General features: G+C 41.0%; 1 protein-coding gene across 2 annotated transcripts; it reads right to left on the bottom strand.

The window, feature by feature from the left end:
• Positions 1-96: 96 nt before the first annotated feature.
• LOC116613507 (coiled-coil domain-containing protein 18) lies at positions 97-26,762 on the bottom strand. Of its 2 annotated transcripts, none has more exons than XM_032374032.2 (25): positions 26,447-26,762; positions 26,069-26,376; positions 23,899-24,003; positions 20,546-20,747; positions 19,604-19,768; positions 18,729-18,838; positions 17,652-17,780; positions 17,214-17,310; positions 16,297-16,418; positions 15,699-16,008; positions 14,727-14,979; positions 14,466-14,601; positions 13,797-13,956; positions 12,352-12,664; positions 11,096-11,373; positions 9,717-9,956; positions 8,075-8,392; positions 6,975-7,226; positions 6,100-6,216; positions 5,494-5,637; positions 5,281-5,367; positions 4,639-4,881; positions 4,208-4,450; positions 1,761-2,401; positions 97-834 (listed from the first exon to the last, which is right to left on the bottom strand). In XM_032374032.2, exons 2-25 carry the CDS (start codon positions 26,227-26,229, stop codon positions 741-743), a joined length of 4,920 nt encoding a protein of 1,639 aa, XP_032229923.2. In that variant the 5' UTR covers positions 26,230-26,376; positions 26,447-26,762; the 3' UTR covers positions 97-740. The 2 variants fall into 2 exon arrangements, with proteins under 2 accessions (XP_032229923.2, XP_032229924.2); XM_032374033.2 differs by having other exon boundaries at positions 14,727-14,976; positions 26,447-26,761.
• Positions 26,763-27,477: the final 715 nt, after the last annotated feature.

The raw sequence follows: 27,477 nt of genomic DNA, 5'->3' as shown, positions 1-27,477 counted from the left end.
TCTCATTGGAGGAAGGAACAGATTTTAATTCACCACCAATACGAATCACTTGGGGTAGATATGAGTAAAGAAGGTAATATCACATTATTATCAACATTATTTCGCTTGGTTGTTTATTCATAGTATCAATCACATATTTATTTAAAATATATAATATACAAAAATTTCTAATGAAGCATGCATCTCACACTAATATCTATTTACATAAACATAAGACATAATCAACATCCATAAGTATGACAACACTCTGTAACCGGAAACAGATTGGACGAAAGCAGGGATCATCGTCGTGTTAGCGTCTCATTTTTCCAGAGACTCAAAATACCACAAACGCCAGCGAACATTGGAATCGCAGGCTTTCTTTTCCATATAATCTTTCATGCTGATTTGAGGAAGATAATCAAAATACGCCATTGCGTATTTGAGTAAATCACGCCCTTACAACGGCGTGAAAAAAGGCGTCCAAAAAAGCTAAACACAAACTTGGTGCGGAGTATGGGCGCAAACGTCGACTGGGTAAAGAACTTCTCGACTAGGGAGTGTGGTCATTGGCAGAACAGCTCGTCAAGTCACTATAACAGACCAGTGGGAAAATCTATACTTTTCATTTTATGCTTCGCGTACGATTGGCTCCTAGCAATGACGTCACACGCTCGGAGCCTATTGGCACGTTTTGGGACGTTCCGTTACATGTCCTTGTAGTTTGGTGACGTGACTTTGCAAGCTGTCACGTATTCTTGTCACGTAAAAGAGGTCTTCATATTGTTCAGCTGTTTATCAATCTGTTTTCTGCGCTGTTCGCTCGCTCGTAAGCGCTCCTCCAAACTTGCACGGCTAATGAGAAATGTAGAAAAAAACAATATCCTTCAAAAATTAAACATCAAGTAGGGATAACGCATTACTGTAAATAAGGAGAAAAACCCAAGAGCATATTGCGTCAGTACGTGAATCCGACGTAACGACACGGACATAATGACATGTCTTTTTTTCTATGTCGTTATGTCCAAGGTCATTATGTGAGGCTTATGTCTTTATGTCGAACCATTCACACTTGAACATATGAACATAACAGTGCGCGCGACTTTGTGGTTATGTCACTAGTGTACACCAGGCATAAATGTACAAACATTGTTTTATGTTTATGCCTGGTGCACAATAATGACATAACGACAATGAGCGTGTCGCTATATCACTAGTGTGCACCAGGCATAAGAGAGTTTTACATCAACACCAGCCGTACAAAGCGTGTGTGCTACCATGTCCTCATTTACTCATTCTCCCCGAAGTCTTTTTGATTGCTTTATTTACACTCGTTTTCAGTCACACGTGCACCCTGTGCCATTCGTTTACGAGTCGCGACTGTGATTTGGTGGACGTCAATCATGACTTTTGAATTCTCCCATTCTGCATCTGTCACAGCTTTAGATCGATCACAACCAAAACATAGTTGGTCGCCTTCTAAGCTACTGTCATCGAGAAAATACCGAAAAAAATCGAATTGTTTCTTAGGTTTTCGTTGTTGTTGGTTTAGTGTGTATGTACGTAGGCATCTCTTGACTGCTTTCTTGACGCCTGGTGTTTTTCAGCCCTCTCTAATTGGTTAGCGGTCCAACGGCCGCCGTAACTGCGAAATGGCTTACGTCACCAAAAACCAGTAGCGACTCGAAAAGGAAAACACACGGTGCACATGTGACTGAAAACGAGTGTTATACCACCGATCTAAAGAATAACATTTGTGTGTACATAAAAGGTAGACTCACCACTTGCTTGGGTCCAGCGGTGTTCCCTCGGACCCGCGGGTTAGTCCGGCAGCAGCCTTCTTTGCCTCGAGCTGCTCCTTGAGTGTCTCGGTCCCAGACTCTTCGCTGCTAACTGCAGCCTCTTTCTGGGGAGGGGTCTGGTCGCGTTTAGTGCGCCGAGCCGGCGAACCAGACGTGGGAGTGTACAACAGCGGATCGTCATCGTTTAATGCGCGATTTGCTTCCAACAATAGCCCCTCGAGCGTCTCCATACCCGATGTGTTGTGATAATCGGCGCGTGACCCGTGAGTGTTTGTCTGACGGTTGAAATTGCGTGACGACTGGGACACGGAGCCTTCGGTCGAGACCCGTAATAGCGGCGGCGCGCGATTGGTCGAGACGTTATGATTATAGTCCAGGTAATCTTCGTTGTCAAGGTAACTAAGTGAGGAGCCTGTCGACAAGTTATGTAGATTATAATCCGTATTACTCTTCGATACACCACTCAGATGACGCGGTGAGGTCACGTGACGAACATGACCGGTCCGCGGGGAACTGGGCCTAGGCGAAGGGCGACCCCCACCCGGGCCCAGTCTGTCGAATTGATTCCGCCCGAACATGGCTCTTTCGTAGCCAGAGATACGCGCTTCAAGTCTTGCGATCTAAAAAGCAAAACAACCAAGTGTGTCCAAGCAAATAGACAATTCTTAGAAAATTTTGTTCCCAGGACTGGGGGTTTCCTGTTATGAGGGGAGTTAAGCCAGCGGCGTAGCCAGGAATTTTAACAGTAGGGGGCCCAAAAGGGACTTTCAAGGAATTTTCTCCTGTATTTTAGATAATGTCTCATACATGCCCCCCCCCCCCCCCCCCCCCAGGACACCCCCTGTAAGCATACGCTTTTTGGGCAATTAGCAGAGGTATTGTTTCAACGCTATCGCGGCATTAAAAGTTTTCTTATGTAGATCCGCGTAATACGAAGGGCACATTTACGTTTGTTTGGTTGAACCTGAAGAAAAATGCTGAGCTTTCGGTAGGTCTGTACAGGACCCGAAATGATAACAGGACCCGAAACGATCCCAGGACCCGAAATGATCCCCAAAAGTCCCCCAACTGATCCCGGGACCCGAAACGATCCCCAAGAGTCCCCGGAATGAACACCAAGGAATTTCAGTAATGGACAAACAAAAGGAATGTGGAAGAATTGGCTTTCAGTTTTAAAAACATATGAAACATTTTAGCGTCATTTCTGTTACTATCCAGAAATTTGCATTAACTAAAACCATAGTATTAAGATTTTTATATACGACTGCGCTGGAAATACAAGCTTTCGACAGCTTGGTTGAGTCAGCAATTGGGGTCAAATAACAATTCCCGTGATTTTGAAGAACCAGGCGTGAATAAATAATTTATACATAACAAGCCATAAAAAAAGTCTCCACAGATAATACATATCTCTGCTTCCCCGTAGGAAAATGTTTGTTTGTGTTCGGTGAATGAAAGACTATCATAAAGAGAGATAGAGAGAGATCATTCAGGGGTGTACGCACGACTACATGAGGAAATTCTAAACTCACATATTGCTTTCAACAAAAGCCACATCTCTTAATATTTTGCAACGGTAGTAAAAGGGTTGTTCGAGTGCATTACTCAGTGTGCTTTCGTCGTTCCATCTTCTCGGCCAAACAGGCTGTCGGTAAATATTTGCTCGTGTGAACATGGATTTCGTGGTGAAATACACGTTTGGTTGTCAAATGAATATAGATTTTTAGGGGTGATGTTTACCGGAAACGAGATTTATAGTGTCAGAGTCATGTGTTGGAACTGCAAATGTTTCGAAGGTCAAAAGTTTGGTTGTTCTGAGCAAGGCTGTGCTTGGCTGTGCTATGTTTATGTTGTACTCCTCTCAGTAGCAATTAAAAGTTGTGTATTTGTTTTGGACTCTGTGGGTTTACCACCGGGGCAATGTAATAAATAGAAGTATTGTATTGGAATTAAAGTTTTTTAAGTCATGTTATTTAGAAATAGATTCGCTGTCAACCCTTAATTATGCTTTAAGAATTGGAAGTGCTTTGTTCTGCTTTCCCTATGTTCATTACCGCAATTCCGTGGGGTTGATTTCGGGCCCTCCTCGGTATCGTTTCGGGTCCGAGGATCAGTTGGGGTACTTTTGGGGATCATTCCGGGTCCTGTACAGGTCTCCTCCACAAACTCCCCAGTGGTACGGCCTACCAAAGGCTACCCAAAGCTCTCACTTTCAAGTCCACAGGGTCTTCTGGGTAATTTTTTATATGGCGTCTAGCTGATGAAGACCCTAGCGGAGGCGGGCCCATTTTCATAGGCAGACTGATAAGAGTATTTAGCGAAACTAATATGGCCGACAGATTGGAGAAATAAATAGAACTGTCATTATAAAACACAGACAGAAGTAGGGGATCCCTGTGGTACCAAAGTATACCCAGGACTCTCACCTCCGCATCCTTGATAACCAGCGCCTCACTCATCGCCTTCGCTTCGTCTTCGTAACGCATCAACTGTGACGTCAAGCGCTTGTTATCTTCGGCTAGCGCAGTCGTGTCGTCATGACTACGGCTAAGCTCTTGGGTCAGCTGTTTCTCCTTATTACTTATGCTCGTAGCAAGGATACGCTTTTCAGCCTCTATTTCCTCTTTCTGGGTAAGAAGCTTGTTGTAGCTTTCTTGAAGTCGCTGTAACTACGCAAATGGGATTCGAATTAAATCCACAATTGCTCCATGGGCTATATCGTGCTATTGTATAACAAAATTGCGGTTGGTATTACAACGACATAAGAGATCGCATCTCTGTGAGAACCAGCCTTCTCAAGGCTGGAGAACTCTTATCTCCGTTGGATCGAGCCTGTGTTATACGGTATTTACTTTACCTCTTTCTCTTGCGAGACCTGCTTTAGTTCGCTCTGCTGTGAACTCCTGCGCATCTCTTGTACGCATCGTGCCTCGGCCTGGGCCTCACGCACCTGTGCCGCCCCAAGGTCCTTTGCGAGGCGGGTGCAGTCGCCCTCCTTGGCTTGCAACAGCACGTGTGCGTCATCCAGTTCTTGGACGAGCTCCTGTTCCTTGCGCTGGTAGCGGAGCAGTTCGCGCCGGGCCTCCATGAGCTCCGCGTGCTGTGAGATAGAAAAAGGGAGAAACACGCACTGAAAACGTATGTAAACTTAGTGTACTCGCGCATGACCCACTTTCTATATCTTAAAGCCGCATTGTCACCAGTTTACTTCCGGTCGATTACGTAACAATCTCCGATGATTTTAAACGGATAACACGAAAAATGTTTCAAAATATTGAAAGCATTGTGCCTATTGGAAGCTTCTTTGAGGATGTGATTGATAATTTAGAGCGGATGGCCTGTTAAATATCTCGGATTCTAATAGATTCATTTGTTTTTTAACGGTTGAGGTTTCCGTCGGACCTCCGGAAGTTAACTGGTGACAATGCGGCTTTAAACTCTCAGCGCACTCTTATCTCTAGTGTATCACTCTGGCATTACAATGTTTCTTTGCATTTACCGTATTCTGCAGCTGTTCACGTGATAGGCGCAGTTCTTGCGCAGTCTCTTCGGAGTCTTGTTTGCGCTTGCGCAGTTTTTCCGCTTCCTGTCAACATTGAGACAATATTCAGTGTTTCTTATGGCTGTCTGTGTTAGCTTATGTATGGTTGTCACCTTTATTTTAGACATATAACCTACTTTCAGTACGTCGCAATGCTCTGTGCTCACTTACCACCTCAAGGTCTGTGAGCTGCGCGATCCGCTTTTTCAGGTCTTCTTGTTGTTGGCGAGCCACCTTCTCGTAATGCGCAAGTCGGTTCTTGGTTTGTCGCAGCTGGTCTTGTGACTGATCGTATTTGGCTTTTAGCTCAGCGATCTGTTAGGGATATAACATATATATCATAGAGACGGGAGACCTCGCACCTCACTTTAACATTCGACTTTAGATGGCTACCTCATAGGTAAAGGGTCTGAAAGTACAGTTAATCCCTTTTGCTTGGATCGAACAAGATTTTCCGACAGGTTAGCGCTCTTAAGCTCTCCTTCGCCACTGCTCTAGGCTATCTTGCGTTATGATTTGTTGAACATGCGTACTAACTCACCTCGACTTCTCTCTTGCTCAGTTCGTGTCGTGATTGGATGAGCATGCGTAATAACTCACCTCGACATCTCTTTTGCTCAGTTCGTTTCGTGATTGGTTAAACATGCGTACTAACTCACCTCGACTGCTCTCTCGCTCAGTTCGTGTCGTGATTAGATGAACATGCGTACTAACTCACCTCGACATCTCTCTCGCTCAGTCCCTGTCGTGATTAGATGAACATGCGTACTAACTCACCTCGACTGCTCTCTCGCTCAGTTCGTGCCGTGATTGGTTGAGGTTCTGTTCCAGGGCCATGGTCTTCTGGTAGATCTCTGTCTTTTGTTCTCGCATCGATGAGTCCATCTGGGAGACCTGTTGCGAAAACGGGGCAAGCTCAAAGATCTACTTTTTTTCTGCACAGCATTAGTACACCTAAAGAATGATGGTCAACTATTTCATGGACACAATCATCACACAATCGGTACCACAGACTTTTATTCTGAATTTGAGCTTGCCACATGATAGAGATTTGATTTTTAATCTGATTTTTATCACGGAAACATCTAAGAAAGTTACTTAGAGACTAAAGAAAAATATATAAAAAAAAACACCCGATACAAATGAGAGTTTATTCCCCTGGGGTTCATGTAATTATACAAAGCTGGCAATATATATAGAAAATAATATAGAAAAATAATAATAAATTTAATCTATCGGAAAATAAATCAATTATGAATGCAAAAATACATTAATTACGAATGCAGTTATCTCTGAATACAGACGGTAGTGTTAAACGGTCTCTTTCACCACCTGGCAAATGATATTTAATTAAAACAAACTAAATTATATTTGTCATGGTTACAATAAAACCATCTTGACATCAACAGACGATACACTTCAATGTAACGGACGCATTTCACGACACAACGCAATGCTGTTCAGATCTCAAAAAAAACTTTCAGGGATTCTCAACTTGGGAGAAAATACAGCGCAATAAAAAACGAATTATGTTACATCTGGCAAACATACTTACATAGAGGGTAATCTGTAAGATTATACAACCAAACCGAAGCAGAGATTACTCATAAAGATATACAAATTACATTACTGAATCATAAACGATACCTCACCTGGGCTTCTCTGTTCTTTATTTCCTTTCTGCTTTCTTTCAGCGCCTGGTCCAGCTCCGCTAATTTACCATCCTTCTCCTTTAATGACTTATCTTTCTGTTGCAATTCATCCACACTTTCATTGAGCAGTTTATCGAGTTCAGTGACTTTCTGTTCTTTCTCCTCGACAACTCGCTTGCTTGTGTCGAGCAAATCTTCCAAAGTCTTGAGTTGAGTGATGGTATCTTGGAAGTCATTTTGTAACTTTGTGAGCTGTTGAGCATAATAACCACGCCAATCCATGATTCAGGAGTTGTTTAAGTACCCAAGCAGCTAAGGAATAATTTAAGAGGTCGGTTGTACTTTTGTGGTGAAGCCATGGCTACGATTATGTTGTCAGATTTAGCGCGCGAGTGTTTGGTTTCAAACCGCCGCCACATTCCATGCAAAGGTCGAATAGATCAGTTTACGATGATTCAGACATCAAGCTAAAGTGTATTTGCATACAAATATTCACAATTATTATAATTAGACAAAGAAAAGAACTAATATTGTCGTGAAGAGTCATAAAAAGTTTTAAATAAATATACGCAAACTACAAATATACGACACGTAATGAAAGCTACATGCGGTTAGTGCTTATGTAGGATTATTTCACGCATTGAAAAATGTACATATTAATGTAGACCAAGTGCTTGATTACTTGCACTAGTTTACAATGCTTTATTCAAGGTCTTTGTTTAGTTAGTAGGACCAGTAATAAACTCAAGCTAATCGTAATAGCCTCTCGATTGGAACCTAATTTTGGATAATCTAAAACCCCGGTTTTGCCTCCAAACAATTTGGGGATATAAATTGGGAAGACTGCTAACAGTAATAATGAATTAAGTTAAAAAAAAAAAAAAAAAAATAAGCAGCAGGAATCATAGAGTATATCCAGTCAAGTAAATAAAATTTGTTCAATTTTGTTAGTATGCTCGAATGGATCCTAGCTTCCCTTGCAGGCGTTTTTTAGCCTGGCGTCGCTCGCTCCACCTTTTGATGCCTGCCTAAAAAACAACTGGGTTGTCTACTGCAATCCAACGCGGCCTAAAACAACATATCCACCCCGCACCACGTACCTCATTGTCCAGTTTGGCAACCTGTCCGTCTCGGTCCTTCAACTCCTCCTCAGTCCTCCTCAACTTTTCCTCTAGCTCCCCATTTCGCTTGGTCTGCTGGGATAGGCTGGCCTTTGTCTCCTTGTACGCGTGGTCTGTCGTCTGTAGCTGGACCGAGTGACGGTCGTTCTGAGTGCGTGCTTCCTGGAGTAGTTGCTCGAGCTCCACGATGCTGGCGGAGCTCGTTTTCATGTCCTGGTGCATCTCTCGCATCGTAGAGCTCAGCTCCTTCAGCTCACTGGTCTTCTTCTCCAGTTCTGCTCTGGCTTCCTGTAGCTTCTGTGAATGGGAACGCAGTAAGAGGCGGTCATGATAGCGAGGTTACAAAAAGGGGGAGACATAGCTTCTGTGAATGGGAACGCAGTAATAGGCCGGTCATGATAGCGAGGTTACAATAGGGGGAGACATAGCTTCTGTGAATGGGAACGCAGTAATAGGCGGTCATGATAGCGAGGTCACAATAGGGGAGACATAGCTTCTGTGAATGGGAACGCAGTAATAGGCGGTCATGATAGCGAGGTCACAATAGGGGAGACATAGCTTCTGTGAATGGGAACGCAGTAATAGGCGGTCATGATAGCGAGGTCACAATAGGGGAGACATAGCTTCTGTGAATGGGAACGCAGTAATAGGCGGTCATGATAGCGAGGTCACAATAGGGGAGACATAGCTTCTGTGAATGGGAACGCAGTAATAGGCGGTCATGATAGTGAGGTTACGAAAGGGCGAGACATAGCTTCTGTGAATGGGAATGCAGCAATAGGCGGTCATGATAGCGAGCTTACAAAAGGGGAAGACATTATTTTCTGTGAATGGGAACGCAGTAATAGGCGGTCATGATAGTGAGGTTACGAAAGGGCGAGACATAGCTTCTGTGAATGGGAACGCAGTAAGAGGCGGTCATGATAGCGAGGTTACAAAAGGGGAAGACATTATTTTCTGTTGGGTATTAACTGTATTAAGGTATTTACCCAGGCTAAAAGACATTTTATTTTAATATTTTTAACATAGTTCCGATAAAGTTGGGATTATTCCAAGAAAATATCCAGAATCTATAAGATCTGCTGCATCGGAAATATGCAAAACAATGTCATGACTGACAGCTTGAGGAGTTGATAGGATAATGTCCGAAGCTTATTTAAATATCGAATACGTAATTTCTTGGAAAAGGCGAGCCGAGTAAAAAGTGTTCACATTAGCCAGGTCACAGACTTAGGGTGCGTTTTTTCACTCTTGATTCCGGAATGAGAATGATTAGAATAGATAAAGGGCGCGTTCGTTTATCCCGAGTTCCCATCCCGGAATGGAATGGAGGCCATTCCACCCATTCTGCTACCTGTAGCAGAATGACCCGAACGCCATTCTGAACATTCTCTACCAACAATTCCCATTCCAGAATGATATGGAAAAAACGTGCCCTTATTTCCTGAGAGAGAACAGTAAATAATCACATCAGCGAGGTTGCACAAAGGAGAAGATATCTGATGGGAAGGTGACTCATTTATCCTCTTATATGTGTTTATTTTTGGTGGTCAAACTAATCAGGATCCAATAACCTTATAACACCCTACCTCGTGACCCGACAGCCCGCTTTGTACAGTACCTGGTGCATTTCGTTGGTTTCCAGCTGTGAGGCGTTTCGCTCCCTGTCGATCTCTTGTTCTATCAGCGTGACTTGTTGTTGCAAGTGAAGGCGGGAGTCCTGCATCTCCCTCGCTCTCTCCTGTTCTTTCTGTAGCGCGGTCTGCCGCTCGGATAGCGCCTGCTCCAGCTTGCCAATGTAACCTGCCTTCTGTTGGACATCCTGCGTGACCTCCTGTAACGAGTACTCCAGCTTGGAGATCTAAAGTGGAGAACAATAACCGATGCCGTAATTTTTCTATAAAGAAGTACAGAGATCATGTTTGATGATATACCTTATTACATTTAATTTTCGAGTCACTTTAATTTCGCGATTTTTAAAGATTCGCGAAAATAAAAAGACGCGAAAATTAAGTGAGTACACAAGAAGCCTTTGGGGGAATATTGGCCGTTTAATAAGCTTTATGGAAACACCTTGTCTATTTAGTTATCTAATGTACATATAGTACGGTAAGGCGTTGAGTTGGACTTGTATTTATATATTTTTATGAAACTAGATTTAGCCCACGCATCTTTTTGTTACAAATTGTTTCAGTATTAAAGATTACAGCACATTTTAATTCCACTTGTTTTACTTAATTTTATCATCCCAAAATCGCGAAAATTAGGTAAAAATAGGTAAGTCGCGAAAATTAAGGTATATAAGGTATGTGATGGCAATAAGCGAACAAGCCTTCAAGATGAACGCTAAGGTACAACTACAGATTCAAGTCACCTGTTCCCATTGCATCACAGGGGAGGGGGGGGGGGGGAAGGGGTGCGAGCAAGGAAGGATTATCTTTTGCATTTCGTCTATTTCCTTTTCTTCACAAGGCAAGAGGGAGGGGGTCGAGGGGTTGTTACAATTCCAAACGGGAAGAGGGGGGGGGGGGGGGGCGCCAGTTTCCGTGTATGTGTAAGTTCCAGTGTATGTCTGGGGACTGGTGATTGATAATTCTATTACTACCAAGGAGAACTGTCTTGCCTAATCTCTCGCATGTCTCTAGCAGAGTTTTTCTACTCGTTATTCCTGGCAGCTTACTTATCCGTGCCCTGTCTCTGCTTTTTCGCGTTTTTATTTGTTAGTATCCGCAAAGGTTTCTCCTGCAGACACAAACATACGAGAATACAAAAGAACAGAGACGCAAAAAAAAAAGCTTTGCTAGCAGGGCAGATTACTATATATCCATCCTCGGGGACCCAGGGCGTCGCGGAGATCGGGCACACAGGGAGTGCGGCGCGAGAAAGCTGAGGATGCTATATATATATATATATACGTTTCACACTCTCTCCTCATTGCAGTAAAAGGTACGTAATAAGGTATGGAATGCGCGTAATAATGAAGGGATACTTTGTCCTCACCTCGTCCTTCGCCTGTTTCATATCCGCCTCATGCTCTCTCCTCGCTGCCTCCAGTTGTTCAATGTACACCTTGATCTCCCTCTGACAGTCTGCCAGTGATTTCTCCAGCTGCTTCATCTGCCCTGTAGCGTGCTCAGCCTGGGCGTGGAGCTCGCTGAATTTCCTGTCCTGCTGCTCAACTAGAGATGACTTCTTGATGATCTCGTGTTTGTGGTCTTCTAGGTTACGCTCCATCTGCTCCGTGATCGTTGAGCGCAGCTCTAGCTCCTGTCGTGTGGCTTTGAGGACAGAGAAAAGACTCCAATTAGTATCCTGTGCTTTAGAAAATACAAATGCTCTTAATAATGCGTCAATGTGTTTGTGGAGAAGACGAGGGATTGCAAGCCCCCAATATGGAGTCGGGTTTTTACTCCTCAGAAATAATCCCAAATTTACTTGGGCTCGAACCCGGTCTCCCTTGGGAGACGAAGCAATACCACTGAGCTGTCGCGCCACTTTATACGCAATAAAAAGGGCTTTCATGTTATATTCACCAACGAAGGAAACAGACATTAGTATCGTGTTTGTGCTTTAGAAAATACAAATGCTCTTAATAATGCGTCAATGTGTACGTGGAGAAGATGAGGGATTGCAAGCCCCCAATATGGAGTCGGGTTTTTACCCCTCAGAAATAATCCCAACTTAACTTGGGCTCGAACCCCGGAACATGAGACGTGCCCGCGTTGAGCGAAGTAAGAGGATTCAGAGAAAAATAAATAGGGAGGGACCACCCCATTCATAATACCACCACGTTTATGAAAAAAATAAACATTTCGTTCGTTACTAGAGCTAGAACACATGCTCACGTGAGTTTATAACTAGAAGATTACAATGATCATACCCGTCAAGCCGGGCCCTGACACACGTAGGTTTTTTTTCTCTTGCGACTTGTCTCGTTAAAAAAATTGTTGCAGGTCGCACGCGCCCTGTCACACGTGAAATTTTTCCTGCGACTTGAAGCAATTTGTTGCAGAAAGTAGAAAAGCGTTCTACTTTTCGTGCGACTTTGAGAAATGCAAAACAAGTTGCAAAGGGGGTGTCACACGCACAAAAAAAAAAAAAAAATGCGCGTGCGACCTGCAACAATTCTTTTTGCGAGACAGGGCGCAAGAGAAAAAACGTACGTGTGACAGGGCCTTTAGTGAAAATCGCCTATTATCGAGAAAATGCCCGTGCTAAGTGCAGTTCCCTTAAATAAAAGTCTCAGTGGCACACACCTGTGAGAGCAGTTTCCAGTTGGATAACCATCAGATTCTTCTCGTCGAACTTCTTTTGTAGCTGTTCTATCTGTGTATCCAATTCCTTGCACTGTTCTCCCTGTAGCGTCTTGCTGCGCTCCACTAGCGCAAGGGCGTCACGCACTTCGGAGTTCTTTTCGTCCATCTGTTCCTTGAGCGTGTTGATCTCATCGTCTTTGTTACGCAGCTCATCTTTGAGCTCGCGGACTTGCGAGACGCGTGAGCCTTGCTCAGAGGATTTTTCCTCTAGCTGGCGCTCGAGGTGCGTGATCTGGGAGCCCTTCTGACGCACCTAAGCGGGTAACGAACAGAAGCGAGTCATTCACGAAAACTACCGAGTCAGTAACGAACAGAAGCGAGTCATTCACGAAAACTACCGGGTCAGTAACGAACAGAAGCGAGTCATTCACGAAAACTACCGGGTCAGTAACGAACAAAAGCGAGTGCTTCAAGAAGACTACCGAGTCAGTAACGAACAGAAGCGAGTCATTCACAAAAACTACCGAGTCAGTAACGAACAGAAGCGAGTCATTCACGAAAACCACCGAGTCAGTAACGAACAGAAGCGAGTCATTCACGAAAACTACCGAGTCAGTAACGAACAGAAGCGAGTCATTCACAAAAACTACCGAGTCAGAAACGAACAGAAGCGAGTCAGTAACGAACAGAAGCGAGTCATTCACGAAAACTACCGAGTCAGTAACGAACAGAAGCGAGTCATTCACAAAAACTACCGAGTCAGTAACGAACAGAAGCGAGTCATCCACAAAAACTACCGAGTCAGTAACGAACGAAGCAAGTTACCTAAGCGAGTAATGAACAGAAGCGAGTGGTTCATGAAGACTACCGAGTCAGTAACGAACAGGAGTGAGTCATTCACGAAAACTACCGAGTCAGTAACGAAAAAAAGGGAGTCATTCACGAAAACTACCGAGTCAGTAACGAACCAAGCGAGTAATTAACGAAGACTACCGGGTCAGTAACAAACAAAAGCGAGTGCTTTATGAAGACTACCGAGTCAGTAACGAGTCAGTAACGAACAGGAGCGAGTCATTCAAGAAGACTACCGAGTCAGTAACGAACAGGAGCGAGTCATTCACGAATCAACCGAATCATCCATAAAGAATAACCTGTTATTAACGAACATTACGGAGTCATCACGAAATAACCGAGAAGACAAAACTACTACCAAGTCTAGAGGGTCGTTGTCAGTCATTCCTTGTAAGGAATCAACGACTGTCACCATGTCAGATTTTTTTTTCAAAGTAGAAACGAAATTTTTTTCCCAAGGTACTAACATTTCCAAAAGAAGTATGGATAGCAGAGTTTAATACTGTAAATTTTCTAGGAACACTTTTTTGCATAGTTAGGGTAGGGTGGTAGGAAATGGGGTAGGGAGTACAAAAGAATAACCGTGCTTTTACCTCTCGCAGCAAATCGTTGATCTCGCTAATCTTGTCTTCCAGTTCTTTCTGCACGTCGACCACTCGCAGGTTACGCTGACCGAGTTTACCCTCCAGGGACGCAATCTGCGCCATCTTATCAGCCAGGCGCTCCTCCAGCTGGATATTCTGGGCAGAGTACCTAGGGGTGTAGAGGAAGCTACTACGAAGCTCATACTGATTATAAATAACGTGATGATGATAAAGATGATAAACGTGATGATGACAAACAAGACAATGATGATGAAGGACATAAACATAATGACAACGGAGATGATGATGAACATTAACATATGACAATGATGATGAAGATGATGATGATTATGATGATGATTATGATGATGATGAACGCGAAGATGATAAACAAGGCAATGATGATGATGGTGGACATGAAAATAATGACAACGGTGATGACGATGCTGATCCTCAAGTCTTGTAATTATCTTTCAGTCTAACCGTGACAACTGATCCTCAAGTCTTGTGAGTATCTTTGAGTCTTACCGTGACAGCTCAACCTCAAGTCTCGTGAGTCTCACCGTGACAGCTCATCCTCAAGTCTCGTGAGTGTTACCGTGACAGCTCATCCTCAAGTCTCGTGAGTCTAACCGTGACAGCTCATCCTAGAGTCTTGTGATTATCTTTGAGTCTTACCGTGACAGCTCATCCTCAAGTCTTGTGATTATCTGCTCAAGTTCGTGTTGTTTGCGGTCACCCATTCGACTGCGCTCCACAATAGCAGAAAGTTCACTCCGTAGTCCATCCATCGTTCCACCATCTCCTGATAGACCTAATCAGACAATGCATATAAGATTACCAAACGATGTATTTATACACTTATTTCAAGTCAGATTCCACCTTGGTTAGAAAATTGAATATTATATTTAGGGGTTTCCCTATTTCAAAGAGACCCACCTGCAATATGCCTCTGTTGAGCTGCAGTTCTAGCCACGGCGCTCGCCTGCAGCTTCTGAATCTCAGCATCTTTTAGCGCCAGCTTTAGCTTGAGATCTGCCACCATAGCCCTGGCCTTGCCTGCGCTTCCTGGAGCCTGCGAAATATCGCTGTCTAGGAAGATATCGCCATTCAGGTAGCTGCCGTTGTGGATAGGGCTGGAATAGCCGTTGACTGTCTGGGTGCTGTTGCAAATTCCACTGTCGCTAGTCTGCTGAGGATAGAAAGAGATATCCACATGTAAGTGATAACAGGGACTACGGAAGGGGAGGGGCAGGGCACTTTTCTGAGCGGATGTTTCTTGATATATGAACGTTTTTTTTAAACCAACGGGTTTCATATGCAACCGACAGCAAATTTGTTAAACAGTTTTAAATCCAGGGCATAAAAACCTAAGTTATTCCCCGCGTTCTTATAAATATCGCTTAAGGATAGAAGATGGTTCTATTTTTTGCAACAAAACTCGGAGATGTAGCCCGTATTACTACATCAACCAAACTTGTCTCGCAGCAAAGTGACGTCAGGCATACGAAAGCAGTTGCATTATCGTGTGTGATTGGTTTAACGAAAGTCGCACATCAGTGTCACGGAGAAAAAAGATGGTGGATGAACAGCAAGTTGGTTCGCCGGTAGTTAAACGCGCAACATCAGCTTCGAACTTTTTTTTGCAAATGCTGCCACAAAAGTTGTACGGTTTTGCTGCTCGTATTTTCCCGGCTTTAGAGAGCAGAGAAAGAGTAAAAAAGGTAGCGCAAGGGTTCCACGTGAAGCGTGAGTGATGCAAGCCCATGTACTCTAACAGCCAAATAAGTTATAAATTAGCAATGTTTTTTTCTGGAAAAATGCGTCTTTTTATATAAAAGCTATAGCGCTGTTTGATTGGGCTTATGATTTATTAATTTCATTCCGAGTCCATCAAATCTTTGCCCTTACCGAAGGTGGCGTATTTACATGCTCCTTGATAGACTGTTCCTGCACCCTATGAACCAACTCTTCGAGTCTCGCCATCTGGACCTTCGTGTCTTCTATCTCCTGCTGGTACTGCACAATCCTCTCCCTCTGTCGCTCGATTATCTCCAAGTTTTCGCTGCTATCCTTGAAATATGAGTCATTCTTGCGTAGCTCGTTCTCAAGGCGGCCAATCTTCTGGCTCTGCCGGGATATAGTGGCGCGAAGGCTGGCATTTTCCTGATGAAGCGATGAGGTGGAGTCTTCCCGAGCGATGCCTTCTTGTTGAAGAAGCCTGGAAATAGGTTTTAGCAGAAAAATAGATTTAGTAGAGGTTCAATATTACAGTATAATATATTGTTATCCCCCTTGAAAATATCCGCCCTTGAAACTGACAAATCAAAGCCAAGGTCTAAATATATAAATCAGACATCTCTGATACAGTATATAACAAATATGATATCGCGAAAATGAAATGATGATTCAAATAGGGAAAGCAACTCGTATTGCATGAGATTGTCGCACGCTGGTTGCCTGTTGCAAACAAACTGTTAGCAATCTTATCCACAAACCCTCCCTGTACCTTATTTCTTCCTTGAGCTCTTGAATTTCATTCTCTAATGACGATGTCTTGCTCTGGTACGAGAAGTTGTCTTTCTGTGACTGAGAGAGATTCTCGCGTAGTTGTCTCTCCTTCTCCTCGCTCTAGAAAGAAAATAACACCTCATTAAATACTACTTCGCGCGTTTTTCATCAGGCCAAATAGACCTGCATCAATGCTAAAGGATAGCTTTACATATAATCCCCGTTAAACTACAGTTATTAAACTCCAACAAACAGACAAAGGCATAGTATTCAGTAAAAAAAGATACAGTATCCAGAAACAACTTCCCTGTAAGCTGAAAATGAGAAGAATCTTCAAAAAATAATTCTTGCAAGCGAGTGATTTGAATAACCGGGCCTCCGGGATTCCTGAGGGTGTCCACGTCCTAAAAAATTTGACTCCATCTTCAAAAACATGTATACTGTAGGGAATATTGACTACAATAGAATCAAAAAGCCCAAACTGTCGCGATCTCGTACCAGAACAATAAATACAATACATCAAAAACTGGAATTCGACTTTGCCAAATTTTCGTCTTTAATAAGACTTCTTCAGGGCAGACTGAAGAAGGTGAATCGTTACAAGCTTATTTACATCAGAATAGTGGCGCGAGACGCAAAAACATTACGAGTCCTTTCGCAATCACGCCTAAAAGCTGACAATCGGCCAAAAAATGGTAATGATGTAAATATCTTGATCTTTTTGTTCTTTAAGTTGATGAGCTTGTAGAATCCTTCCTCCATCAGTCCTCGGGAAAATCAATACGAATAGAATCAAAAAGCCCAAACTGTCGCGATCTCGTACCAGAACAATGAATAGATTTAGGCCCGGTTATTCAAATCACTCGCTTGCAAGAATTATAAGAATATAGACTACAATGTATTTGAGACTAGTACCTGTTTCCTCAAACTTTTAAGAATCGCTTCTTGGTCGGCGAGTTTCTCGGATAGATCCTCCACGTTTCTCATCGCATCCTGGAGTTGCGACTCGGTCCTGAGCAACAAACAAACAAAAAACAATGAGAGTTGATTTTAAAGGGATTTTAAAGGACTTTGTAACCCAAAACGCTACATGTTGAATACAATTAATGATTGTGTTAGTTGTCGTGACCATCATCATCTCTTATACACAATAAAAAATCTCATGACGATGACGAACTTGTTGTCCATATTAAATCGAGACAGACTTTACTGGGGACATAAATAAATCGTCGCGCAAGAAAAAGACTTTTCAAGACGTTTTCCTGATTTAATCATGACAACAAAAATAAAACTCTCTTACACAAACAATGTGTTCCATGCTGTACTCGTGTCATACCGAGTGTCATAACCAACCTCTTACGCATGCGCGACTCCTCCCTCAGCTCGGACTCTGCCAGGTTTGACGACTCCAGTACACTCCGTAACTCCTCTGTCTTCGCTTGTAGCTCGTCTTTACACTCAGCGAATCGACGCTCGCTCATTCTGCAAACAGCACATACGATGCTAGGTTTTGTGATCTTAAAAAACTTTAATAAGTTCACTAGCCATACCAAATAATGTGTTAAACTTATTTGCCGTGTAAACAGTATAATATAATTATACTGCAACAATTCAAAATTACTAAAGGTTTTTAAAATATCAACAGCCACTTCTAAAACTATACACCTTTAGCATTTACATATGAACTAGCGGATTGCAATATGGGTGCAGGATTAATTGGACGCAAAACTTGCTCTCTTGTAAAAGCTACCAGGCTATTAGCCAGGATTTTAAGGAAGGGGTTTCTCTTACCTATCTAGCGGATCTTTACTATTACTAGGTATCTTGTCCAAAGTAAAGTAACTCGCATGAAACTAAATTATTGTTCATTTGAGCAAACCTTTCAGTCATTTGGTAGGTTCTTTTGTGGCCTGCTGGCTAAACGTTATACTATGGGCTTCAGGGTTCCCACGATTTCAGATTTTCAAAATGCCACAAATTTTAATGACCTTTTCAAGAACTTTATTCGTAAATAATATTTGGGGGCAAATTAAATCTCAATTCCAAGACTTTCCATGCCAGAAAAGGACATTTCTAAATCCAAACTTTCCAGGAATCTAAGAACCTGTGGCAACCCTTGTCATTGATGAATATCGTTATGTATAAGAGCACATATGTACAACGGAAAACCATGGGAAATTTGTTACAGAATGTCGATCACCCACTTCTTTGTTATTGTTTATCATTGAAAATACAACGGTTTCTTCGAAAGGTAACTGAAAAAAAAAAACTATCTACGAATGAAGTCTGATATGTCATTGACGATATTTGATTGAAAATATATTGGTTACTTGCTTGCAATGGCCGATGGAAATGGATGCTTTGTTTGACTCGGCACTAAGCGGGAGCATAAAATGGCGGCTTTTTTGGCACTCTTTAATTGCCCCTTACCTTGAGCGGTCCTCATGGTCCGCTAGCTGGGACTCCAGTGTGACTATGCGGTCCTCTAGCGATGGGATTCGTTTGCGTTCCTCATCAAGTTCACGTGTTACGATCTTCACCTGTGGGTCACACAATTAGTTTTCAAATACTGCACATGAACTACACTCTTTTTTTTATAAGAATCTTATTTTTCGATGAGACATGGCAGTGGGGACATTTGAAAGCTGAATATGTCCTTAACGATGTTCTTAAATTTGAGTGAATATAAGAATATAATACTCAATGAATTATTAGGGAGAGAATTCGTTATTAGGAAGAGAATAGTTTTCAAATATTTTTCCTGACATAGCTTACTGTGATATTGAGTAATCTGCGAATGCACGCACATGAATTCCTAGGGAAAGTGTACATTTTGGCTTTAATCAGTAAAAAACTTTGAACTGTTTCCTTTAAGATGATAACCAGAGGGTACAAAATGTGTTCCATTACAAATTCTTCATAACTTGATTTGGAGAGAGTTCTCAGAATAGTAAAAAACAAAGTAATTCATTTATTTTCAGCTGATATATTACAGGCTTTTGTCCGATTAGATGAGAGATGCAGCCGATTATAACTGATAAGTGTAACTGAAAGTTTTAGCCTTCGGCGAGCCTTCATCAATAGAGCAAACATAATGAAGGAAAAATTAATAAAAAAAAAAGCCTTGTATAAGTGGGTATTTCCGCCTTTTGGTATTAGTAACGTTTTGAATAAGGAAAATCTACCAGGAATGCAAAGGACGGACTGCAATTGCACACAATCGTGGCTTTCTTTAGGACCATTCCTCAGTATGCACGTGTAGGGACTTTTCGTCATGGCCATCGTCTTGTGTTTAAGTTACACACCTTGTTTTTGGCCTGGTGAATTTCGTAGCTCATATTTTCCATCTCTGACATGAGCTTATGGTTCTGGTTGACGAGTTGTGAGTTTTCTTCACGTTGACGGTTCAGCTTCTTTCTTAGGGTATCATGATCATAATCTCCAGTACTGCCAAACGATCTGTTATCGAACTAGACCGAAAAAAAAGAACCAGTAAAAAGGTGATTTCTTAGTGTGACATTTCATGATTTGATAGCACACAAAACGAGGCACATATCTAACTATCACAAACTATAGTGATATGGAATGTCATATGGGAGTCATGCTCCCTTTAACAGCCTCAGTCAGCCGCCATTTTGTCATCCTAGCAAAGTACCAAGTGTGAAAAAGGATCCATTTCCATCGGCGGAATTTAGGAAACCAATGTAATATTTTTAACTGAATTTGGTAAATGAAGTATAAAACTTTGCTTTTAGATGGTTATTTCGAGATGTAACACATCATGCGTCGTCCAATATTGTATGAAAACAATAACAAAGGTGAAGCTGGCATGGGCACTTTAATGCTCAAAGCAAACAAACAAACAATATTTTAAAGAGGCTCTTCTCAATTTTACTGCTGGCCAAGGTTCACTAAACAACCTATAGCAGCCAACTAAGAAGCTTGCCACCATTGCCCTATATAAAAAGACATTATTTCCAACTTAAAAATAATCACAGTTAATATAGGGCAAGTAGGACAAGGACTGTTTCTTTTATATACCGCAGGCCCTTCTTTTAAGTGTTACATTGATCACAGAGCTAGATACACAACTTAGCTCTGAAGGTATCAAGAAAAATGTAGTATAAGTTACGTTTTAAAAGATCTCTTAGAAAACAAATTGTGAATAAGAATCATGAGAACTGCTTCTAGCATTTAGGTAGAATAGTAAGTTATGTAACAGGTGAAAAAAAAAAAGACTCTTGTACCTCTCTATCTCTTGGCGATGATTGTGTTGAGCCATTTCTCAAGTCTGGGATGGAATGACTGCGATAAGGTATACCAAGGGAACTCATTCCTCTCCTATTGTGAGCTAGCGAATTAGGTTCAGAAGTGGGTGGTGTTAGATCGGCGAGGGTCAAGACTTGGGCGCTCTCAGGGGATGAGGAATAGCCACGAGATGGGCCATGACTGTAAAATGCATAAAGACAATTGTCAGTTAATGTGTCAGACAGAAGGCAAGGCAGCAGCAGCAGTGAGAAACATAAAGTAGTTTGGGGATAGGTAACAACAAACAGGAAGACAATCTTAGAGGATGAAAGAAATGATTGTTGCACTTTACACGACCAGACAGCTGACAGACAGACAGTTAAGATATATTAGATGACAGACAGAACAGTAATTATATTGTACATACAGTTAAATCCCAGATGACAGACAGTAAAGAATCAGACAGGACATTTTATCATATGACAGATACAGTTGCATCTGATAGACAGACAATTAATATATATGCAACTGAAAGACATTTATCAGACCGACAGACAAATAGACAGACAGAGAAACATGTATTAGACAGATTGTTAAGTACCATATGCTAGTCGGCTAAATACTGTATCAGATGAGTTTTGTACCATATAATAAAAATTATAATATTATATATCAGAGGTAGACTGACATGTATGAGACAGCCGGCAGACAGTTATGTATCATATGACAGAGACAAAAACAGTTTTTTTTTTCAAGATAACTAGCAGAACATACTGACATGTGTAAAACTAACAGAACACCATTGACTATACTTTGCTTACCTATACTGACATCTATGGATTCCCTGCCTTGGTAAACCATCTTGCTGCCTATCTCTTGGCCTTTCTGGTAAACACCAAACCCCTCTAGCCTGTGGTGACTCTGAACCAGTGGGCCTAATGGCCAAACTACCAAACTCTTTATTACTCTCAGTATTACTTTCAATATTTTTTCTTTCGATTTGCTCCCTAAGTTCAGCCTCAATATTTCTTTGCTGTCTTTCCTTTTCAGCATCAAAGTTTCTGTTATTTGCATTTTTTTCAAACTTATTCCTTGCAAATCTGTTCAGGCTGTTATCTAAAAAGTAGCCTATATTGGAGTAAGTGTTAATCTTGGTTGGCGGTAGCGATGGTTTATTTTTCTGTAAGTGAAGCTTTCTAGGAGAGGGTCTTTCATCTTTAATTTTTTTATTCTCTGGGATGTCTGGTAGAGTTCTTGATTTTGACAAGAGAATATTTCTTGTTCTGGGTGACATATATGTTGGGCTAGATCTGCCTGGCTGTGGACTTTTTGAATTGTGTACATTTTCTAATTGAGGTAATAAACGATCACTCCCAACAATAGGAGGACATAGCGAAAGCTCAACTCTTGGTGATTGTGTTAAGCAGTTGTGTTGATCTTTATGACCTACATTGGTTGGAGACGGTGAAAACTGTGATAAACGAACATTCCTTCTTATTTGAGCGACAGCTATCATTTTTTGTCTTCGTTCATAAAGCAGTTTTGCCCTGGGTGACATCCTTTCATCCAGTTCTCTTTCAGTTTCTCTTCTATCATCAATCAGTTTCTGCAAATTCTTGTATTCAGACAGTGGTCGTGTCAATTCTGGACTGGACCTTCCCTCCCCTCCCCCAGTAAGACTGCTCTGCTCCAGTTGTTTATTGCGCTCGTACAACAATCTTGCTCTAGGTGACAAAGATATACCCTTTCCTACTGTTATTGGTTTCTCGTATTTTGGTGAGCATACTCTGTTATCCTCCTCGAGAAGAGTGTTTGAAGTATTTGAGGGTGCATTCCCATACATTTGTGGTGACAAGGATAATCTTTCACCACCCCTGACAGGGCTTTTTGGAGGACTCAATGCTGCCTCCTGTCTTGATGACATAAATGTACTCTTACTACCTCTGACAGGGCTAGTTAGGGTTTTCAATTCTCTATTGCGTCTTGGTGACAAAGAGAATCTACCAATATCCCTGACAGGGCTACTTGGAGCATTCAATTGTACATTCTGTCGTGGTGAGAAAGAGAAAATTGGACTATCCATGACAAGTGTTTTTTGTGCATCAAAATTCACATTTTGCCTTGGTGATATGGTTGGGTTGTGCCTTGCTCTACCAGGACTTTTCAAAGAACTTGAAGAAACAGTCTGTCTTGGTGAAGAGAATGATTTTTCACCAGCGTTGCCTGAAGTATTATGATCTCTGCTAGCTTGAGTATTTCTTGGGGACAATGAAAACCCCTCACTGTGCCTGTCAGGACTATGGAGTATGCCCTCATTACCATGACAAAGTGATAAGGGGCTACCATGACTGACAGTACTCCTAAAGAAATTATTTCTCTCTCGCTCTATCTCTTCTCTTGATAACCTTCTGCATTCAATAAAGAGCTTTTCCCTGGGCAAAGAGCCAGGTAGACAATCCATCTCTGGGCTATCGGGCCCAAGATCAATCCTCAGATCCTCCATATCAAGAGAGCTACACAGCGTGTCATCAACATTTGGTCCCTGGCAGTAGGAAACATTTTCATCACAGTGAATCTGTTTGGTGTTTTTCTGATTCCTATGATCTCTATCCTTCATTTCCTTGTTTTGTTCTTGTAGCAGCTTCCTAAGTGGACTATCACGTGTTGACCGACACAAGGCCTCTTTCTGCCTGGTGGTTTGCCTATTTGAGGTCACAGCCTTTCTGTCTCTAAAGTATAGATGGAAATACATTGTGTCCATGTCAAATACTTTATGATGGCTGGGAGAAGAAACAAATACACTCCCTATTTCTACAGTCTTTCTATTTTCACACAAGAAATTCTGTATGAACAGTATGTAACAAAACTGAAAATGGGTAGGGAAAGACCACAAAATTATTAGGAACTACAAGTGTTGTCATTAACAGGGATGGGTTCATTTTTGTAGATGTAGTTCTAAACTTTAGCTGTCTGGTACATATCAAAATGTAACTTACACACGTGTGTGTTTTTTAAGGTGGTGGTGTAAGGTGGGGTTTGTGGGGCAAAAGCACCTTGCTCAAACACCATTTTCAAGTTGTTCAACAAGCTGATTGCTAAAAATTACAAGGTATGCCAAACCCAGTGTCTCTTCCTAGTTTGAGAAAAAAGCAGAGAAATATTCCGGTGCAAAAATCAACATGGAAGAGAAACAGAAGAAAGAAAGAACTAACTGTTAATCACCCCCTTCACCACTTAGAGTACATGTATCCTCCCTTCCCTTATTCTTCAAATATTTTCAAGAAAGTGCTATAACATTTTATATATCCAGAGGTGTGGGAAAAAGATTTAGCAGTGATTACTATAACTGTACCTGGCATCATCTGGACTGAGCCGATAGTTTCTGTCAATATCTGTTGCAGTATCTTTTTTCCTGTCATAGCTTTGCTGAGTTCTGGATGTTGGTCTTGACTTGTCACTAAAAAGATAACATAATTAAGGATCTGGGGTATACTTTCACATAAGCTCTATTTTTTTTCTCTGCTGGAAGAACAAGGATTTCAAAATTAGTATCCCATTGTATAAAGAGGAATAATATATTAATGTACGTATTAAAGTGTTTTTGTGGAAAAGATCAGTTATGTATGTATACATTATCAAGTTAATTTGAGTAGCTTTAGAGAAGTTCACAGATTAATGTTGTGCACAAAAATGGTACATAACCACTCAATGAAAATTCTTAGAAGTGAAAATTGGTTTAACAAGCAAGGCTTTAATTTTCAGCTCAAAAAACATCTATGATCAAGGGCTTCAATTAGTACATAACCACTCAATGAAATTCTTAGAAGTGAAAATTGGTTTAACAAGCAAGGCTTTAATTTTCAGCTCAAAAAACATCTATGATCAAGGGCTTCAATTAGTACATAACCACTCAATGAAATTCTTAGAAGTGAAAATTGGTTTAACAAGCAAGGCTTTAATTTTCAGCTCAAAAAACATCTATGATCAAGGACTTCACTGTGGAATATTTATCAATTACAGTAACAGTACCTTGTTTGACAAATTGTAGAACAAATAGAACATTTTCTTGCATTGAAAAGCTGTACACTTCTCACAGTTTGGAGTTGGTAACATCCAAGAGACATGACTACAAACCAGCTAGTGTTCGAACACTGACACTTTTTAGTCCATGTTGTAATCATAAAGGTTTTATTTATAAAGCTTTCAATCTTAGGATGTTTGCCAAGTATGTGAATACAAAGGGAGGTTTCTATTTTATGGTTAAAGACTACTGAATTGTAAAAGAATAGCGGGGGGCCACAACAAACTCAATAGATAAGCCTTATCCTGAATTCTACAGGTTAAAAAAATAAACATGATAATTATAAATGAGAGAACAATGAGAAACTGCAACAGGCTTAATCAATATCAAATCGTGCGTCTCACCAGGATCATGTCAAAGGAAAACACCTTTTTACCCGCTGCTATAATTTAAAGCCGCATTGTCACCAGTTTACTTCTGGCCGATTACCTAACAATCTCTGATGATGGAAAATGCAAAAAAATATTTTAAAATATTGAAAGAAGTTTGTCTAATCGAAGTTTCTTTGTGGGTGTAATTGATCATTTAGAGCGAGTAATGCCAAACACAGTTTAATTTCAGATTTCAAAACACTGTAGTAACCAATGTAATATGCATATCTGAATTGAATAAAGAAGAACTTGTATAAAGAATCATGTTAATACTTTTGAAACTGAATATGGCATCATAAATGTTAATTTATGTGTAAAGAGAAAATGGACGGTCGAGTGTTTTATAGGCTTGTTCAAACATAAAAAGACATTTCTTCTCTCTCTACATCACTCTGTAATCCCTGATAATTATTTAAATTAGTGTCTTTCACAACATTTTGTTAAAATACTCAATAGTATATTCACAATACAAGGAGATAACTCTACAAAGCAGTGAAACAAAATATTTCTTTGCAACAGCAGTGTGTTTGTATAGAACTAAAAGGAACAGTAAAGGGGAATGGCCAAGTTACTTAGTAACAGGAGTTGAATTTATCTTGTATTTAGAGAGAACACGCGAATTATAATATAATCTAACACTTAGAGAACACATGAATTATAATACAATCTTATATAATACACTTTAGGTAAGATCTATAAAAGTAAGATACTGACTAATATTTTTTTAGCCAAGTAACATTGTTTACATAAGATAGTGTAAGTGTGGTATACACAACATGTCTTTTATGTCAAAATGATTTTTTGATTGGATGATTTTTTTATCACCTGTTTATAAATTTTTATTAACAAAAAAGCTAACAGAGATATTGAAGATTTCATGGGTGCTTTAAAATTAATAATAACTTAAGTTACCCATACAATTTCAAAGTGAGTTTGTAATAACATTGCTTTGTGTTTACGTGTTTGATGTAATTGATCTCGTAGGTTTTGATCAATGTAAATTTGGATTTATTAGAAGAAAAGTGCTGTGTGATCATTGTAATTACATATCATCTACATTTCCAACTTACCTAGCGGATATATTTGGAGGCTTCATACTCTGAAGTGACTGCTCAGTTTGTAGAAGTCTTCTCCGTAAATCATAGCAATCTCGCATAAGTGGATCATCTTCAAGGCCAGATTTCATACTAGTACTTACACTGCTACTACTAACACTTGATCTGCGACTCATTTTGGCGATTTATTGCCAGTATTCCAGCAGTCGCATGCCAAAAACTACAACACGTTGTGTGTACTTCCGAAAGTCAACTTCCCATCGCATCTAGAACGTCCATCAAATACTCGCCCATTTGAAGCTCAAAGTCAACCTCGGCAAACCCTACACAATGCCAGAAGATGGAATGATGATTTCTAACTCCAAAAAATTAGTTCAAGACCAATATATTTACCTTGACCAACTTTTACAGTTCTTCTCAACGAGTTTTAAATCCGTTGTGACTTCGCTGTTGATTCTAACGAAAAACCGCCGCGACACTTGAATGGCTTACTCTGTCCTATGGTTTCAGATAACCAATGGCAGCGCGTCCTGTCAAGGCTCGACCAATCACAGGCGAGATCAAGTAAGAAGTTGAAGCCTGTAGCTTCACAGCGGGGAATTCGCACAACCGAGGAATGTGTTTTGGTGTTAATCAAAATTGATAGACAAGTATTACATTTGTCCAATCATTGTACGGGATTGGCTACAAATATTTGTTTTTTATTCTTTACACGTTTTTGACTAATCACGACACGCGTACTTTACCACAAAGCCTACTTAACATACATAAGCACGAACGTTCGTTGGTTTCGAAACATCTCACGAGTTATTGGTCTTTTATTATCATTCGATACGGCTTTTTCAACAGCTATCTCAAATTTCTTCCTGGAAATTCAGAAGTTTCACTCTGTTTCTCACAAACCGTTTGCGCAGAAAGAAGGGGTGGGGGTAACTTGTGCATGGTTAGCTAACAAGAAAAAGAACCGTACATTTTCCCAAAATTTGATTTTGAAGAATATTTCTGCGCGTCTGACAGACCCAGCAGAAAGATGGAACTATGTACAAGATGCATGTCTGTGTGGCTATTGCCGCCTAATTGAGTGACCCTCTCTTTTTAGATGCTGCAAAATGCTGTTGTTTAGTTGAACTCTATACCGAGAGCTCCAACAATTCTATATAGTATTCTTATAAGACCTTCACCTGGATTTTGTTTGTAATTTAACACATTGACCCCTCAACCGGCCTGTACCGGCTTTGGGAAGTACCCACAACCCAAAAAATTCATAAATGCAAAATAAACACAACAAGATGAAGATACTCAGGCATCAGTCTAAGGGATAAATGGTCTTGAAGATATGCATCCAACCAAGGTGTTGGCAACTACTCTTAAGTCAAATAATAGCACAGGTTCTTTGACAAATTTCAAATCGAACAAGGGAAGAA

This window comes from Nematostella vectensis, chromosome 8 (genome assembly GCF_932526225.1).
Source record: "Nematostella vectensis chromosome 8, jaNemVect1.1, whole genome shotgun sequence".
In the NCBI taxonomy this organism is placed as follows: domain Eukaryota; kingdom Metazoa; phylum Cnidaria; class Anthozoa; order Actiniaria; family Edwardsiidae; genus Nematostella; species Nematostella vectensis.
Note: the sequence above shows the minus strand (reverse complement) of the source record. Positions and strands in the feature narration are given on the sequence as shown.